At 37.7% G+C, this 16,826-nt stretch overlaps 3 protein-coding genes across 3 annotated transcripts; 1 reads left to right on the top strand and 2 right to left on the bottom strand.

Moving 5' to 3' along the window:
* Window positions 1–161: 161 nt before the first annotated feature.
* LOC119788926 (homeobox protein goosecoid-2) lies at window positions 162–2,596 on the bottom strand. The gene is made up of 3 exons (XM_038293617.1): window positions 2,306–2,596; window positions 815–1,062; window positions 162–682 (listed from the first exon to the last, which is right to left on the bottom strand). Exons 1-3 carry the CDS (start codon window positions 2,523–2,525, stop codon window positions 605–607), a joined length of 546 nt encoding a protein of 181 aa, XP_038149545.1. The 5' UTR covers window positions 2,526–2,596; the 3' UTR covers window positions 162–604.
* Window positions 2,597–6,646: 4,050 nt separating this feature from the next.
* On the top strand, window positions 6,647–10,839 carry LOC119788981. The gene is made up of 2 exons (XM_038293706.1): window positions 6,647–6,898; window positions 10,058–10,839. Exons 1-2 carry the CDS (start codon window positions 6,769–6,771, stop codon window positions 10,738–10,740), a joined length of 813 nt encoding a protein of 270 aa, XP_038149634.1. The 5' UTR covers window positions 6,647–6,768; the 3' UTR covers window positions 10,741–10,839.
* A 54-nt stretch (window positions 10,840–10,893) lies between these two features.
* Window positions 10,894–16,663, bottom strand: rnf185 (ring finger protein 185). Its single transcript, XM_038293707.1, has 6 exons — window positions 16,088–16,663; window positions 15,229–15,247; window positions 15,019–15,131; window positions 13,515–13,569; window positions 13,099–13,216; window positions 10,894–13,016 (listed from the first exon to the last, which is right to left on the bottom strand). The coding sequence occupies exons 1-6, from the start codon at window positions 16,288–16,290 to the stop codon at window positions 12,919–12,921; spliced, it is 606 nt and encodes a 201-aa protein (XP_038149635.1). The 5' UTR covers window positions 16,291–16,663; the 3' UTR covers window positions 10,894–12,918.
* Window positions 16,664–16,826: the final 163 nt, after the last annotated feature.

Raw genomic sequence — 16,826 nt, 5'->3', positions numbered from 1 at the left:
AAAAAAAAAAAACAAGTCATAAAGTGCAGGAAGTTACGTTAATATGAAGTTGTTAGCCCTGATTTTGCGGAATTTAAACTTATTTTACAAATAGTCACATTTAGTAGGTTGCAACCACTTAAAAGAAGCTTTATAAAAAAGAAAAAAAGTTAATCCACCTTTAAAAAATAAATTTTTATTAAGGACTATACACAAGAAAGCATATTTGATGTATTAAGTTTCAAAAACCAAAGGATTAACTTATAGTGCTAGTCTCTACATGCAGTTTGACTTGATGAAACTGATGCAGACGGATGTTAAATTGGCTGAATTTATATAGTGCTTTTCTGGTCATAAGACTACTTAAAGCGCTTTACATTATAGCCCCATTCACCCCATGCCTTTCACAGAAGCACACACCTTCATACACCGCTACGCAGATTGGTACACGATTAAGTGCCTTGCCCAGGGGCATAGGAAGAACTGACAAGAGGAAGCTGGAATCAAACTTACAACATTTGTATACATTTTATTCATAATCTTTGCTATTTGGCTAAATTATGACCCATAAATATTGCATTATTCTCTAAAAAAGTTCCTTATTGTATGATCTGTATGAAAAACATTAGTCCTTAGTGTTTCCGACAACAAATGAAAGTCTTTTCTGACGCCTCCATTTAGCTCTTCGGTTTTTAAACCAAACCTGTGAGAAAGAAAAGAAAAAGGCATCCTTAAGAGCTCTATTTCTTCCGTGGAAACATTTGGCAGGATGTCAATCATAAGAGTATCAGACATCTTCAATAAGCATTAGAAATAAAATCAAAGGCTGTATTACTTCTACTCTTTCTTCTCTCAAGTGAGTTTGTTGAGCAAGTTTCTCTCTTGTGTTCACATCTGGATACTGGTTCTGCAGGAAGAGCTCCTCCAGTGCATCCAGCTGTTCCTCTGTGAAGATCGTACGGTGACGCCTGGTTCGCCTCTGTACCTGACCTCCCTTATGCTGCTGCTGCTCCTCTCTGTAAGCCTCCCCCAGCTTGGCCGGCTCTGACATCATGGTTGCAGAGCTCCATCCATACTGATGTGCTGCAAAGAACACAAGTTTAAAGTGTGCAAGTCATTATATCGCCACTAAAACGGAAAGTTAAGTTATTTTTCCAAGTCTATAAATCTCTCAAGAAATAATTTTTTATTTTTTTTATTTTTCAGACAACCATCCTATCCCTAGAGTTTATTGGCAGAAAATTATGCAGGAAATGTGGACAAGCTTATCTATTTGATGGAAACACGTTTTCCCTCTGGATTGTATAGCGCCTGAAAACTGATGGGAATAGGAGACAACACAGCTGTATCAGTTTTACCAGTCTGTTTGAGCCAAAGGAAGGAGAGTAACTAGGTGAACACAACCTATAATTACAAAATGTACTTTTAAAGTTTGAGGAGTAATAATATTGTTTTGACAGCTACATTACTGCAGCGCTGTTAAACCATCAGGTCTAAACCACAGACTGATAACATGGATTAAAACAGGCCTTTTCGCTCATTTTTACCACAGGTAGTCATATTAAAGTTTGATACATGGCAGACAGATTGGGATTACCAAAAACTACCTAATTGGCTTACTTGGGTGCCCAATCAAAGGTTCACTTCATTAACATGTATTTGAGCTGGAGACTATGAGATTTCTACGTTCACTTTGGATTAATGCAAGTTGCCTCATTCATTGTGTGTTTCCTGGATGGGCTGGCTTTGGAGATGGTTGGCTGTTACCTTTTGTATGTCTGCTTTTATTTCTATGTCTGCTTCTGTCTCCTTGAAACCCAGTTGGCCTCTGCAGATTGCCGCTTACACTGAGCCTGGTTCTGCTGGAGGTTTCTTCCTTCTAAAGGGGAGTTTTTTCTCTCCACAAGCATGTTTAGTGTGACGGATTGACTTCGAATCAATGAGTCGATGCTATTAGTTGGTTTTTACTTAGATAGAAAACTGAATCAATCTGACTGTATGATCTGGCTGAATTGTTTCTGTAAAGAGCCTTGAGATGACTTGTGAATTGGTGCTATATAAATAAACTAAATGAACTTGAATTGATGCCTTAACTTTTGATGCAATATTTGGCTGAGCTCTTTGCTGCCTTATGCTTGATCTTTCTCATCACACCTTTTAATATCCTTTTTTTCTGACACAAAAAGGAATTTATTCATTATAAGCTGCAACCTTAAACACAGTGGAAAGTGAAAGGTTGTTCAAACAATAATATGTTCCCTTTGGTATTTAAGAGCACAAAGATGCATTTTTGTTTTGTGCAAAGAAGGTGATGGTTTGTTCCTACCTTCATGGATGAGGTCAGAGTGGAACATGCTGGCGCAGTGGGAGCAGAAACAGCAGCACAAGCAGGTGTGATGAACAGGTTCAGAACATGTCTTCTCCTCCAGTCCGAGATCATCTGGTTCGCCTGCGTGTTTTTTTCCATTGCTGCTTGGATATTTGTTCAAAATGTTCTCAATGGTGAATGGAAACTTTTGTCTTTCCATCTTTATGAATCCATCCATTTTTTTTTAAAGAAAATTCCTTGAAATCAAAAGTAGTAATGTTTAGCGTATAGGTTTGCAACTGCTCAGATACTTCCCCCTCACTGATTCCTCTGCTTCTACCTCTTCAACAAAAGCGAGCCTGGCCCTTATAGGCAAAAGGAAAAAAAAAGAAAAAAGAAAAAAGATGGAAGTAAAACTATAATCCCCCAGTGGACCAGACACATAAAACGGTTGAAACTTAATTCTGAGGCTAATCTGGGCAGTTTTGTGAAGAGGTTAGGGAGGACGGTAGATTCAGCTAATCTCGCCTTATTCCTTTCTTTAAGAGAAATCAGATTTCCCTGCATAAAATGAAAAGTGGAGAGCTCCTAAAATCCTCATTGTTGAGGTTTTAGAGGAAAGGGGATTGGTTGGCATTAGAAACCTGGACTTAAAGATGGACACTTTTGGTGTGGTCTCAGGCTCGTGTACAATGAATTTAAGGATTAACCTTTGAATTAATTTCATATCACTTCCTCACTCATTTCTACTGATGAATGATCTAGGAATAATTAGTAGATTTTCTCAGAATGCTACATAAATCAACTGAAAGCTGACCATTGCAGTTCATTCTGAATGGATTGGTGAAATCAGAATAATGATGTACATAAGATGCAGTTTTAGGGAATACATCCATCAGTGTGGTTTATATTCACAATCATTCATCCTGTGTCTTATCTGCGTGTTGCAGTCTTTTCAGTTTGACTTCGCTGACAATGAGCACAGCTCAGGTAAAGCTATTACTGGTTAAATTCATCTCCCTCACAGCAAATCCTGTGATTTCATACAAGGCAATACACCTCCTTTTTTACAGGGAATTAACGGATTTCCACAATCTGTCTTAAGCCCCAACATGTTATAAGGGCTTTTGAAAACAGATAACAATAAACACCATTCCCATCCTTTTCACCTGGGTTTAATGGCGCTTAGGTGGCTGATGTATAGTTTGCGGCGTGTGCGAGATCGTTATCTGCAGTTATTGTGGTTTTCAATAGAAGTATTTGCGCCAATATCCGTGTAGGTTCACAAGGTTCAAAATTCATTTCAGGGGATCAGAATTATAAAAGTTCATGTTATTGCTCTTGTGAGAAATATTAAGTACAGCTGGTAGAATAAAGGGATTTATCATGTTTTTTGTGTTTTTGTGGTGCATGTAAAAAAAAACTGAACCATAACTGAGTGGTTTTTCAGAAGAAGAGATTAATCAGATAACTAATAAATAATTTTTGAATGTGCACACTGAATCGGTATCAGAAAAAAGCTTAGAAGCTATCTACAGAAATATGTAATATGGAATGAATAAATGCAAGTTGTATAAAACTTTTATGAGTAAGGAGAAAAATTGTGCACATTTTTGCAGAAAAAAAGCAACATGGCAGATATTAAAAACATTCAATAACAAGAATATGAGAACACATAAATTGTTTATTTGGATTTAGATTTAGTATTTACCAAAACACTCCTTAAATGTAAAATAGACCTTTGCTGCTTTCCTGGGGGGAACAAGTGCAGCCAGCAAAACCTGATCGAAACCAAAAATCATGAAAAAGCAAAGGTCAAGCTCTTGGGTCTAATGGAAAGTTTCCTTAGTTTAATATGCAGTGTTGTATATAGATATTGTATGTAGTATTCTGTGTTGCTCCAGAAGCACAAATAAACTGCACACTGAACCAGTGCTACTCATTTGACATTTAAAGTCACCTAAAACAGAAAATTGAACAGTATACCCTCCACATACACACGTGAATATATTTCATATGCTGTACAGATGCCTCTCAATTAATTAAATAGTCAAAACACGAATTATTCTTTATTTAATACAAAATGTGAAACCTGCATATCCTAAAGATTTGTGAGGAAGGGAGGAATATGATTAAAGTATTTCTATCTGTTCATGTATATTATTAGGATCAATACAGGTAATTAAAAAAGGGGGGGAAAAAAAGCATTTTTTTTTTAGATATATAAAATATAGTAAAAAAGACAAATAAGTAAAGGATTTTTTTATAATAAAAAAAATTTCGATTTTTTTTGGGGGGAATTGCTAACAGTAAATCCCCCGTACTGTATTGTATATGCACATTATATTTCAGTGAGGCTTTGTCCTGCTAGATGACAACATTGTCCTTTACCTTATTAAAAAACCAACGGATGATGACGTCTCACTGTCTGGATTCTGAGCATCACTGCTCTTCATTCAGACATTAGACTATTTAACCTCAGATAAAATGAATTGTTTACTTAACAGCTGAACAAAAGTCAGTTTTCTTCAGCTGCTCCAAGGTAAGGTATATTCTGATGATGTCTCCAAGCACAGGCTGTGCTTTAAGTGGAAAAAATGTGGTGATACTCCTCTGATTGCCATTCAAATATACAACAGAAAAACAGATAACATTTTATACAGATCCATGTATTGATCTATAATAGTTTTATTGTACAGAAATTAATAAAAGCACAAATCCAGCTCTAAATAACATATGAGACAAATTTAAAGATTCAAGGATCCACGTCAATTAACTTTAAGCCACAGAGTGATAACAGAAAAAAAATAAAATAAAAGTTGAAATAATGATAAAAATAAAAGATCGTTGAAAACAAAGAAGTCGACCTTAAGTTTTCACTTAGCTCATTAGTTTCCTTTTGTGAAATAGCTTTTTTCTCAGTTTTAGGCCTGGCCTACACACTGTGCCCAGGGCACCACGTTTCTGAGGGAGCTATCAAAGAAATTGGGCTCGTTGAAAAAAATATATTTATAGTACTCATAATAAATATATATCTAAAATTAATATTTATTAATTAGATATTAATTAATATTATTATTAAAAATTGCAAAAATATTCACCCAATTAAAAGCTGAACCTCTCTCCAGTGTCTTCGTAATATAGTCAAAATGGTTACATTACAGCGGGTAATAATTTATTAAGTAATAAGTGGATGAATTAGACACAGCTTTGCAATGGAAACAATAAACTTTGCAAAATTAAAATTAACATGTAATTGCTACTTCTTTTTACAAAACTGACTCAGTATATTTTGTACATCATTTTCCCTGAGGTTTAAACTTTATTGGTTTTCTGCTTCAGCTGTTTCAGCTCTTTTTTTTTAAATGTACCCTCCTATAGACAAAAAATAGGAAAAAAAGAACATATTAGTTCTTAGTTATCTACCACCAAAGCAAAACTTAACATCTTTGAATAAATGGAAAAAAAAGAAATTGTATAAATGCAGAAATAACAAAGACATGATAATTAATCCCATGTTTAGCCTTCAAAAAGAAACATATCAGATATCAGCTGTAAATGGTGGATCACATTTATTTGTTTCCTCACTTTAATCCCTCTTAAAATCTATTATTTCTATTAATTTTTCCACAATGACAGGTAAATTATAGTTAATTATCAGTTAATTCTGAGATTAAAGTCAGAATTCTGACTTTAATCTCAGAATTTTGGATCTTAATGTAGATGAGCATCATGAAGGAAGAGATGTGGGAGCACTCAGCTTCACTGACAAAGATGTGAGTTGTTTGGGAGGGCCAGTAACACTTTGGGGGGAAATGATAAAATTAGGCAACTTTTTATGTGGCCGAGGGGTCCCCGGTGATGCTATTTCATTAATGGAGGAGCAGAAGGTCATTAGAACAAGAGAGCTTGTCTCTAAAACAGACACGGCTACAGCTTGATTCTAACATGTTTGTTAGCTGTCAGAATTCAGTCAGAATTCTGAGATTAAAGTCAGAATTCTGATATTAAAGTCAGAAATCTGAGATTAAAGTTAGAATTCTGATATTAAAGTCAGAATTCTGAAATTAAAGTCAGAATTCAGACTTTTTTCCAATATTAAACTGAAAAAATATTGAAAAATCAGTTAACTTTTTGTATTTTTTCAGTGACCCTAATCCACTTCCGAATATCTCTGAGAGATTCTGTTCACAAACATAGAAATAAATCACTAAAATTATATTTTTAAGAAAAAAAACACTGAGATCAGCGGAAAAAAAGAAACAGTATTCATTCTGGTACCAAAGGATCATTGGTTAGCGCGCCCCCTGGTGTCTCAGCACTGTAACGGTCAGACGGCAGAGCGGCGCTGGCGGCACCCAGTCCGCCACTCGCGATAACGAGGGCAGCGGCGGCGGAAAGGCGGAGGCGGAAAAGGCGGGCGCAGTTTGCCGCTTCCGCGTCCGCGCAACAGAAGCAGAATCCAAAAATACAACGGCAAAATGGAAGATAAGTTAATTTTGGCTGTATTCAATTACCCAGAGCTCTACAATGTCACTTTACCGAATTACCGCTGCACGGAAAGTCGGATAAACGCGTGGAGAAACATCAGCGTAGCGCTCGGTTATCCATGTGAGTATTTGTTCTTCTTAACTTTACTGCTAGTTATTGTTTGGCTTAGCCGCACTCGGCTCGAGTATGATAATAAATCACGAGTTGTTTACGGAAGCTAGAAGTTCTTCAGTCTTCTGAACTTGGTCAGTTGCGGCCATTAGGCTGTTTATCCACGTAGGCGTGGATGCAGGCTGCGCGCGCCGTGCTAGCGGTGACAGCCGCGGCCCCACGCTGCAGGCCGCGCGGAGCGGCGCGGCGCCTTTACCGCGGAGCTAGCAGGGGCACGAAACTCCCAACATTCTCAGATAGGTGACTGATTTTATGCTACAACTCTGAAGCCTTGCTGGAAAAAAAGATATTAATGAAGAAATATAGTGGAAAGTTGATGGCCGCTCCTCGGTCTGCTCCTTAAAGCCCGCTGACCAGAGGGCCTCAACTTAGACAACATACTAGAATAAACTTATTATTCACATGTTAGCCCTACTTACTCAGAATTTAAACCTAGTTTCCACACAATAATCAGGTTTCTTTTAAGATTATCCGACTTTAGAAACATTTTCAGTCAGTTAAAACTTTTTCTTTAGTTGAGGTCCTTTAAGGTGTAATATAAGTAATGCAATCAAATTAACAAAAATATTCAGTTGTTCGTTAATTAACCTTAAAATCCAGGTTGTTTTATCCATCCTGTCAGATGCATAGCTTTAAACAAGGAGAAACAATTTAATCATTTTACAGTCCTTTTATTTGGGCTTTGTGTAATAGCTCAACATAAAGGAATGCCTAAATCTAGAACAAAGGAAAAATATGTTTTTTCTTTTTCTTCTTCTCCCCAAACACGAATCAGAGAAGTACTGCATGTGTTTATATTGAGCACAAGGTTTAGCCTCAAGTGTTTTGGAGTCAGTATCTACTGGTTTCATGCTTCCCGAACTGTAGTTTTCTTTGATCTATTCTTGTTTCCATAATAAGTTTAGCTCATGCAGACTATGACGGAAATAATTTGTGGAAATCAATTTATAATTCTTGCAACCTTTACATTTTTATGTTAAATCTATATAATATCCCCTTCCATTGTTTTGCTGATGAAATTCACATTCAATTTAATTCAGTTCAGTTTATTTATATAGCGCCAATTCACAACACAAGTCATCTCAAGGCACTTTACAGTTCACCAGATCATACAGTCAAATTTATTTAAAGTTTTCTATCTAAAGAAAACCAGTTGATTGCATCGACTCATTGACTTGAAGGCAATCCCTCACACTAAGCATGCTTGTAGTGACAGTGGAGAGGAAAAACTCCTTTTTAACAGTAAGAAACCTCCAGCAGAACCAGGCTCAGTGAACCCCGGTCAGTCTACCAAGGCTGACCGGGGTTCAAGGAGAAAGAAGCAGAGAAATTTAAAAGGCTTCACCATCCAGGAAACACACATCAAGGCAGATGAACTCTGAACCAACTCCCATGTCAGAGGATGAAGAGAGCACATCTAGCCATTCACAGTCAGAGAAACAGGACTACACTGTAAAACAGGCCGATCTCAAACATCTATAAACAAAGGTGTTGATGGCAGCAGCACAGCTGATATTTCTCTCCAGGGTAGTGTCACAGTCAAACATTCATCTGCCACTGGAGCAGGACAGTGTAAATCCTCTTTAACAAGTCTTAAACTGTTGAGTTGATAATAAACTCTGAGTCAAAATCAGACACATTTTTTACGTTTTTGCCAAAATGTGTCTTTAGGTAGTGCTTTTCAACTAGACAGCTTAAAGGAATAGTACACCCAAAACATGATTAGCCTTCATTTTCTACTCACCCCCATGCTGAACAACACTCTTGAGTACTTTTTTGATATCTCAAATGCATCTGGAGATCTGGGAGGCTTCTTGCTGTCTGCTGACATTCAAATAATGGAGGTCTATTGTGCCCGAGACAGAAAGGTCCTTAAAAGTCCACAAAAAACGTGTCAATATTCCTCCATACTGCTCGTCCAATGTATTCCAAGTGTCCTGAGTGGGTAGCATCCAGAATTTACTTGAAACGAAGTCATTTAGAATGTTTTTAGAGCATAAACAGTAGTGTATAGGATTTCCTGAAAGCGCGCGCCTGCGCGTTCACGACGCTACGGAAGCCGGCAGACCAAACCAGACGAAAGTGCGCATTCAGCGTCTGCTCTGCCAATAATGCAAGCGTAGAAGAAGAAATGTGCTGTTTACCTGTGCAAAGAAATAAACAACGAAAAAAAAATGTCTGAGGACTTCAGTGTTGAGGAAGAGCATGAGTTATTTGCCGAGCTGAATGCGCACTTTCATCCGGTTTGGTCTGCCCCGGTATCAAAAAAGTACTCCAGAGTGTTGTTCAGCATGGGGATGAGTAGAAAATGAAGGCTAATCATGTTTTGGGTGTACTATTCCTTTAACACAATTGTAAAGTCCATCTTTTTCCAACTCGGATAAATTCCATTTCATGTACAGACTGTTGAGACTTTTAAAAATTTTTTTTATCCCATTTTTTTTTGGGCATTTGATTCAAATATCTCCAACTTAAATGCAACTTTATCTTAATCTGACAAAAACAGGACTTTGTATCATTGAGCAACAGCCTGGTTCTTTTTTTCTTTGGGCCATGTAAGCCTCTTGTAGCTCATTGGTTGTTTTTTTTCCGCTTATATACCCTTTTGGAAGTGCACGTTTTGCTTCAACTAAACTTTCTAGAGATGGGCTTGAATAAAGCTCTGTGAACAGTAAGCTTCTTCAGCAATGACCTTTGGTGACTTGTCCTCCTTATGGAGGATGCCATGACAGTCTTCTGGACATCTGTCCAGTTAGCAGTCGTTTCTGATTATTCAAATATATTGACCTAGACTGAGAGACCATTAGAGGCTCATGACACCTTTTCCGGTGTTTTGACTTATGTTTTCTGTTTTGACAACTATTGGTTGTGTTAGATTATAAGTGGTTTAAATAAAAAGGCGTATGGAAAAAGAAAAAAAAAAAGCACGGATAATAGTCCCTTTCATGCACAGCCTGTTAATAATCAAATCAGGTTCTACCTTTGACCAAGTGAAGGACAAGTTCAAGTAGTGAATTTCCATGAGGCCATACTAGCACTGGTCAGGTCAATCCTTTGGTTATGTTGAATTTTTCACACTCTTGAAGTCCGTTTTTTTTTTTTTTTCAGCCCAGGATTGCAAAAGAAAATGGAAAAACCTGAGAGACCGGTACCTGAAGGAAGTCCGAATGGAGCTCAAAAGCAAGAAGCAGGGAGAGTTTGTACAAAGTAAATGGAAATACAGACATCTGATGAATTTTATAGCCCCCTTCACCGGATCCAGAGTCGGAATAACGGATGGAAATGGCAACACAGAGGATGACAACCCTGAACATGAATGTGGTGCTGCAGAGGGAGACACCGCCCTGCCGCAGGCCATTAAAACGACTCAGAGTATCACAAAGGTTGCTGCAAGTCCGTCGGAGCAAAAACCTTCGTTGGCCTTTGTAACACAACTTCCCACTTTGTCTCAGGACACTGAGCTGACTCAGCTGGCCATGGTGGCCAAGATGGCCCCCATTTCTCAGATAACCTCCACCAACAGCACTGGACGGAAGCGGACTTTGCTGTCAGAGTCGGTGTTGCCATCTTCTCAGAGCACGGACTCGTCAGCAAAGTGGCTGAAAGAAGGCGGCGCCTCGTTTTCCACCAGGCTGCGGCAGGATGAGGACGAACTGTTCCTCCTGAGCTTCGTTCCCGCTCTGAAGCGACTGGCCCCACAGAAAAGGTGCGAGACAAAAATGAAGATCCAGCAGATCATGTACGAAGCAGAATTTAACGTGCAGGAAAAAAAGTCCCCACAAGAGACGTAAAATGAAAGGGAGACTGTTGTTTTTTTAATGCAACATGGTCCCACTTTGTTCAGACATTTTCTTTCATATAAATTAAATAAACTTTGGTGTGTTTTTTTATTTGTGCATTTGTTTCTGCAGTGATGAACTAGAACATGAACGAAAGACAACTGATAACTTAATTATAAAGCTTTACTTTCAGTAGAGGAGATTGACAATTAGAAAAGTTATCCCATTTTCAACAGGTTTTTAAATCATCTCTAATCTACAATATTTTACATTTAATTACATCAGAGAAGAAAAAGGCTTACAGTTTGGTGTGTAACACTGTTTGAAAAGAAGATTTTTTATCTGCCTACAAGAAAAACAAATTCAGTTTCAAGGACAATTCTCACTCTCAATCAGTACCTATTCGCTACCATCTCATCCCCACTTAAATCAGTCATGTCCTCGTTTACTTAACCATTACATAGCAGTTTTGGCAGTTGGAATTTTTGGATGAAATATAGAGATAAGTAACCAAGAATCAAAATGTCAACAAGAGTGGTACAAACTGATCCAGAGTCAGTAAGAAACAACCAATAAATGAAAGAAACCACACTTACATTTTTTTTTATGGCTTGAATAAAACCAAAAGTCAATTTTCGATCACTAAATCAAGAATTGCATTCCAAAGAAAAAAGAAAAAGTAATCAGATCTAGTTTAGAATCATTCCTGTTGAACAATACGGATCATTAGACTTCCAATCTATTCAAGACCTTTAAAATATCCCCTGGTTTGTTTCACTGGTCAGATTTCTAACTAACAGTTATATGGGAGTGTTATTACACAGCCATCAGAGGACTGGAAGCCAGTTGCTTTCCTTGCTTTAGTTTTTCAAAGAGGATTCTGACATGTCACTGCAGGTTTAGATCACAATAACCTGATCCTAACATGCATATGAAGCTGTAACCTTAAATGTTCCCTATTCAAAGGGAAATGCTCATAGATGTAGATCAATTTGGTTAACGAACATAAGGACTTAAAAAAACTAATTGGAACCATTAATAGCTAAAACCAGATTTTTACACAGTATAAATAAGACAAACCTTCCTTATAGTATGGCAACAAATCAGACTAAACTTTTCTCTTTTAGGTTAATTTTCCATTTAGTGGATACCAGAACATTAAGAGCCGATGTTCCTATTGACTACTTAGAAAAGCCTAAACATAAGGTCATGACTAAGCTATTTTCAAAAAAATTGAGGCATACCTGTAAATGTATTGTAAGGCAATGCCAAAAAAGCAATACCTCCTTGTGGGAAATGAGTGGGGAAAAAAATCTAAAACATTAGGGAGTGAACTGTAGACAAGAAGATTGGTTGATCCTTGGGTACAAGCTACAGATACCCAAAAGAGCAGATATCCAGCAAGTATGAAAGAAACAGATCTCCAACCACCATATAGTTTAAGAAGCTTCGGTGTTCCAGGGATGGTTTGAATATGTGGACTAACCCCAGTACATTGTTGACGGAAGCAGGTAAGAGTCTTTATTAACAGTGAAATAATCCTGTACCTGACCTGAAAGGCTGCTTAGAGGGGAAGAAGCCACTACCACAAAGGCAGTGCAAAAAGCCAGATTACAGGATATAAATACATACTGGAAAATTACTTTAATGTTTAAGATACGTCATGTGGTCTGACAAAACTAAAGCTGAATTGTTTGGTCATAAGCATATGACCAAACAGAGGACCGAGAAACTTGTAAATGCAAGGATGGCTGCATCATGCTGAGGGGTTGTTTAAGAAGGGATTACTGCAGTTCTCAAAGTAGAAGGCATTGAGAGGAAAAAAACTGCTGAGAAAGTACCTTAAGGTGAGCAATATTATGGATATTCCTCTTGGAATATCTGAAGACATATAAGCAGAACCTAAAAAGTGTGACTGAGTGGTCTATTCTCTAAAGCTGATTTAGTTACGCTACTCGTCAGGAGGAATATGCCAAAATGCCAACAAGCAGTTGTGTTAAGGTTACTGTTAAATTTTAATATTCTGGTGCTTCATAAACGGAAAAATGTAGGTCATACTGACTTAAAACAGGAAAAGATTAGGAAAAAAAGTACTTGTCTTTAAATATAAAGTGGTATGTAAACATCTGGTTTTTAGCTGTATTTGAAAAGAGCATCATAAATCATCACACAATCTGTTTTCTAATGCTTTCATGCAATCAGCAGCCAAAACATCATCACCAAAGCAACAAACAGGAAGAGTCGGGAGAGAAACTGTTCATCCATGTGCTGCGGTGTTCCAGGAGCCGCTGTAAACAATTGAGCACAGGTTATTTGATGTGTTGCTTAAAAAGAGAACACAGAAAATTGAACAAGTGTGAAATTTGCCACCTGGAGGAGGTCTTCCATCATTAATGTTGAAAGCTGTAGCAAAAATACCAAATGGAAAGGCACCGATTCCAAATGACATCTGGAAACCACCATCCCCAAAGCCAAAGCCCTGAAAACCCTGTAAGATATTTAAAAAAAGTGTTATACAGTGAGATGTGACGCAATAAGATGCAAAGCTTGTTGGAGATCTCATGAGAGGAGCTTCAACACAGCTGTTAACGTGTAATGGATCCCAGTGGGAAATGTGTGACTGATAATAAGTTAAACACAGGTATACCCTGCAGCAAATACATGTAATGGTTTCATCATGAATGGATGGTTTACCTCCACAGCTGCCATGAGTTAGATAATAAATGTAAACATGTAGTGATGTTGACATAAAATCAAAACATAGCGTATCCCGTTCATGTACTTACACCACGGTTTTCAGGCTCAGGTCTCTGTCCTTGTGGTCGAGGCGGTGTTCTCTCCCTTAAAAACAAGTTTGTGAAAATATATGTATATAAATGTAAAACTAAATATATATATATATTGTGACACAGTGACCTGAAATTCCGCATAAATCCAGCTTCACAGCAGATTAAGTGTGTCCTCTGATGTATTGGTTTATACAACAGACTGAATTGCCTTTTATTGAAGTGATTCTTGAAAGATCTTGTTTCAGTTCAATGCCTCTCCCATCTGTCTCTACACATAGCTTACTCTCACCACCAAAATGCCTCCAACACCATCGTCACACCTGCACCTGAAGGTTCCTCATCTTGACCATCAGTTTCAGCCTTGATTATTATCAGCAGCGACATAAGAACAGGCAGGAAAAGGGGTTTATTTGCACAAACGTAGCATGGCGGGGGGCATAGGTGTTTTCCATGTGTTGGCAGGGATAGTCTGCAGGAATCCTTCAGTTTAAAATCTGTCTCCTGACGACACTAAAGCTTAAATTCAATTTAAAGATTTATGAAGCAGCTAATGCAAAATATAATTTTTAAACCCAATCATCTACTGTTGATGCTTCGTCCTCTACCATGCCAGATTTCAAAACTTTCCATATGCTCCCCGCAATCAGATTTAAATAGAGGTGCTTCCACTTGTCGTAATGCTATATGGCCTAACGTGGACATTAGGGATGGGAATCGAAAACTGGTTCCTGTTCAGAACCGGTTCTGTGTGTTCCAAATCCATGGCACCGTTTGGCAGCTTTACGATTCTCTTAACGTTTCCAGGCAGCACCAGAGCCTAGCGCTGGGTAGCATAACTTACGTAACGTTTTTTATGCAAGTTACGCACACTGCATTCAGTAAGCAAGTACGACGTGACCAAGGGCAAGTCTAGAAAAGCAAAACAAAAAAAAAAGACGCACCATTGGGTAAAGTGATCGCAAGTTTGGCTTCATTCTAATTCATTCTAAGGAGGAGAAAGATGGCAACAAGGTGCTTTTCAATCATTGCAAAGTGCAGAAACACCTGCGCACACAACATGGCATACATTTTAACGAATGCCATGTTTTTGATGCTTCTGGACAGAAGCTAAAGTTACGACCAGCATGGAAGGCAACTCTGGTGGTAAGTAGCTAGTTTTATATTGCTGGCTGTGCTCAATGTGGTTCCTAGTAAATCATATAAGATTTCTGGAAATAAACCAATTTCCTACCTCTATTTGGGTTATTAAACATGCTACAAAGTTGCTCCGCAGTTCAGGGAGCAAAGAAAGGTGAAGCTAATTTATTTAAATCAGGGGGAGATTAGTTTTTTTCCCAAAATTGTACAGTAATGCTTTTTCATTAAACCGATGCCTTCTCCATTAGATTTAGATGACTGTGATATGGTTAATTTTGCAGTCTTTTCTATTGTGGCAGGGCCCTAATAAAACTAATTTACTATGGATTTTGCTTAATCTATTCAACAGACTACAGCACCTTACCTTGGATCCTGCTGACCAGTGCTTCCCCTTCCATATAAGGGGATCACTTTGTCTCGACTGATGCCTGCTTTACATACTGGACACACTTGTCTGTTGGGTCGTGTTTCCAACCACTGCATGAATACAAAGTGATCCTGTTGAGCTAACAACGTCTTTTGTAGAGCATCTGCTTGTGTCTTTTGATTATTAAAAAGAAAAGCTCCAGCTTACCTGATGCAAACAAGGCCAACTGGATGAAGCAAAGGAAAGGAAAAACATCAAATTAATCTCTCAGGAAACAAACCTTATACATAAGATCTAAACAGAATAACTGAAAAAAAGTGTATGATTTTGGATTTAATTTTAGGTAAGATATGAACTAATATAAAAATGACAATAATATCAGAGTTAAAGCCTGATTATTAATAAAACAGACCTTCAACCATTGCTTTAATTTAAAACACTACCAAAACAGAACAATTTCTTGATCAATCAATAGTATAAATATCTTTTAGATACATAATGTGTCTTTCTTTCAACTACATACAATAGATATTTTAGCAAGTTAACAATGTTAAGTTTAGCAAGTTAACAATGAGGATTTATATAAAAAGGCAAATAAGGCTTCTAAAATATGTTGTTTTGCAGCCCATCTATAGACATTTTTTAGTAATTTTCTCATTCATCTAAACATAGCAAATTAGACATAATGAAAAATTATTTTAAATACAAAGTACGTTAAAATTTCTTAAATTTTTTCAAAAACATTTTCCCCACATTTTATCTCTTTACAAGATCAAGTCTCAGTTTTAGGATGAAACTGTATTTACAAGGAAATAAACAATAGCATATCCTTTTATGGGAATAACACTTTTATAAACTACTTTTAAGAAAGTGAAATGTTTGCCCACAAACAGCATTTAAATCAAGTATCTTCTTTTACAATTTTGTTTAACAATTTCCTACGGTATTACGGTAATAATAAATAGAGTTCAGGTTCAGACCTCAGCTAAAGGCAGTCCTGTATGTTGCTAAGCTGTTAATTACGTTCGGAGTTTAGGAATGTAAACAAAGGTCCCACAAATCTCACCAGAAAAGATGTCCACACAGACTGATCACTGCATCTTTGGCGGTGTCCAAACAAATATTACATTCAAAAGTGCTGTCCTGGTTGCCGCCGTCTGCCGCGGTCGAGCTGCTGGATCCTCCCGGACTGGATGCTTCAGCAGCGGCCGCAGCAGCAGAGGAGCCAGAGGCTGCTGGAGGAGGAGCAGAGGGGGCAGCGGCAGCCATTTATCCACGAAGACCGAACTCACTCTGATAGCTCCCGAACTAAACACATAAGGAGGTCCGGCTGATAGCGTGAGGAGCGACAGAGATGACAACGAAGCGGGGGATACAAAATAATAATGACCAGCTGCTAACTTAACTCAGCTCAGCTGTCGTCCATCTTGAATTGGAAGCTATGCTAACGTTAGCAATCCAGGACGACTGCGTTACGGACTGGATGATAAAAAAAAAAAAGTTAAGATGTAAACACTAACGCAGATATATTATTACCCTCATGCGTTACTTTTAAACTAATAGGAAATAACCGTGAGTCATAACTTGTAGGGAGTAGAAAAAAATATCCTTGCGGACGATTGCGTCACTTCCGCAACTAAATCTGTCAGTTTCCGTAGGTGGAGGTGTGGCCGTCCACCATAGGGGGCGTGGTTATTTAACAAGCCTCCAGTCAGCAGTAAGATAAATAACATGTAGAAGAAAAAATTTAGCAGAAGAAAATGCAACATTAACATGTAGAAGAACAAATTTAGCTGAAGAAAATG

The sequence above is a fragment of the Cyprinodon tularosa genome, unplaced genomic scaffold, assembly GCF_016077235.1.
Source record: "Cyprinodon tularosa strain WSP-4 unplaced genomic scaffold, ASM1607723v1 ctg33, whole genome shotgun sequence".
NCBI lineage: Eukaryota > Metazoa > Chordata > Actinopteri > Cyprinodontiformes > Cyprinodontidae > Cyprinodon > Cyprinodon tularosa.
This window is presented reverse-complemented; position numbering and strand designations above follow the sequence as displayed.

What these genes read in the sequence shown, in the direction of transcription:
- LOC119788926 (XM_038293617.1), bottom strand. Translation starts at nt 2,525, where the DNA reads ATGGATGGATTCATAAAGATGGAAAGACAAAAGTTTCCATTCACCATT. An exon ending in CTCTGACCTCATCCATGAAG is followed by an intron (nt 1,063 to 2,305) that starts GTAGGAACAAAC and finishes TGTTCTTTGCAG; the next exon opens with CACATCAGTATGGATGGAGC. An exon ending in TGAGAGAAGAAAGAGTAGAA is followed by an intron (nt 683 to 814) that starts GTAATACAGCCT and finishes TCTTTCTCACAG; the next exon opens with GTTTGGTTTAAAAACCGAAG.
- rnf185 (XM_038293707.1), bottom strand. Translation starts at nt 16,290, where the DNA reads ATGGCTGCCGCTGCCCCCTCTGCTCCTCCTCCAGCAGCCTCTGGCTCC. An exon ending in CTGAGCCTGAAAACCGTGGT is followed by an intron (nt 13,217 to 13,514) that starts GTAAGTACATGA and finishes AATATCTTACAG; the next exon opens with GGTTTTCAGGGCTTTGGCTT. An exon ending in TGATGGAAGACCTCCTCCAG is followed by an intron (nt 13,017 to 13,098) that starts GTGGCAAATTTC and finishes AATTGTTTACAG; the next exon opens with CGGCTCCTGGAACACCGCAG.
- LOC119788981 (XM_038293706.1), top strand. Translation starts at nt 6,769, where the DNA reads ATGGAAGATAAGTTAATTTTGGCTGTATTCAATTACCCAGAGCTCTAC. An exon ending in CGTAGCGCTCGGTTATCCAT is followed by an intron (nt 6,899 to 10,057) that starts GTGAGTATTTGT and finishes TTTTTTTTTCAG; the next exon opens with CCCAGGATTGCAAAAGAAAA.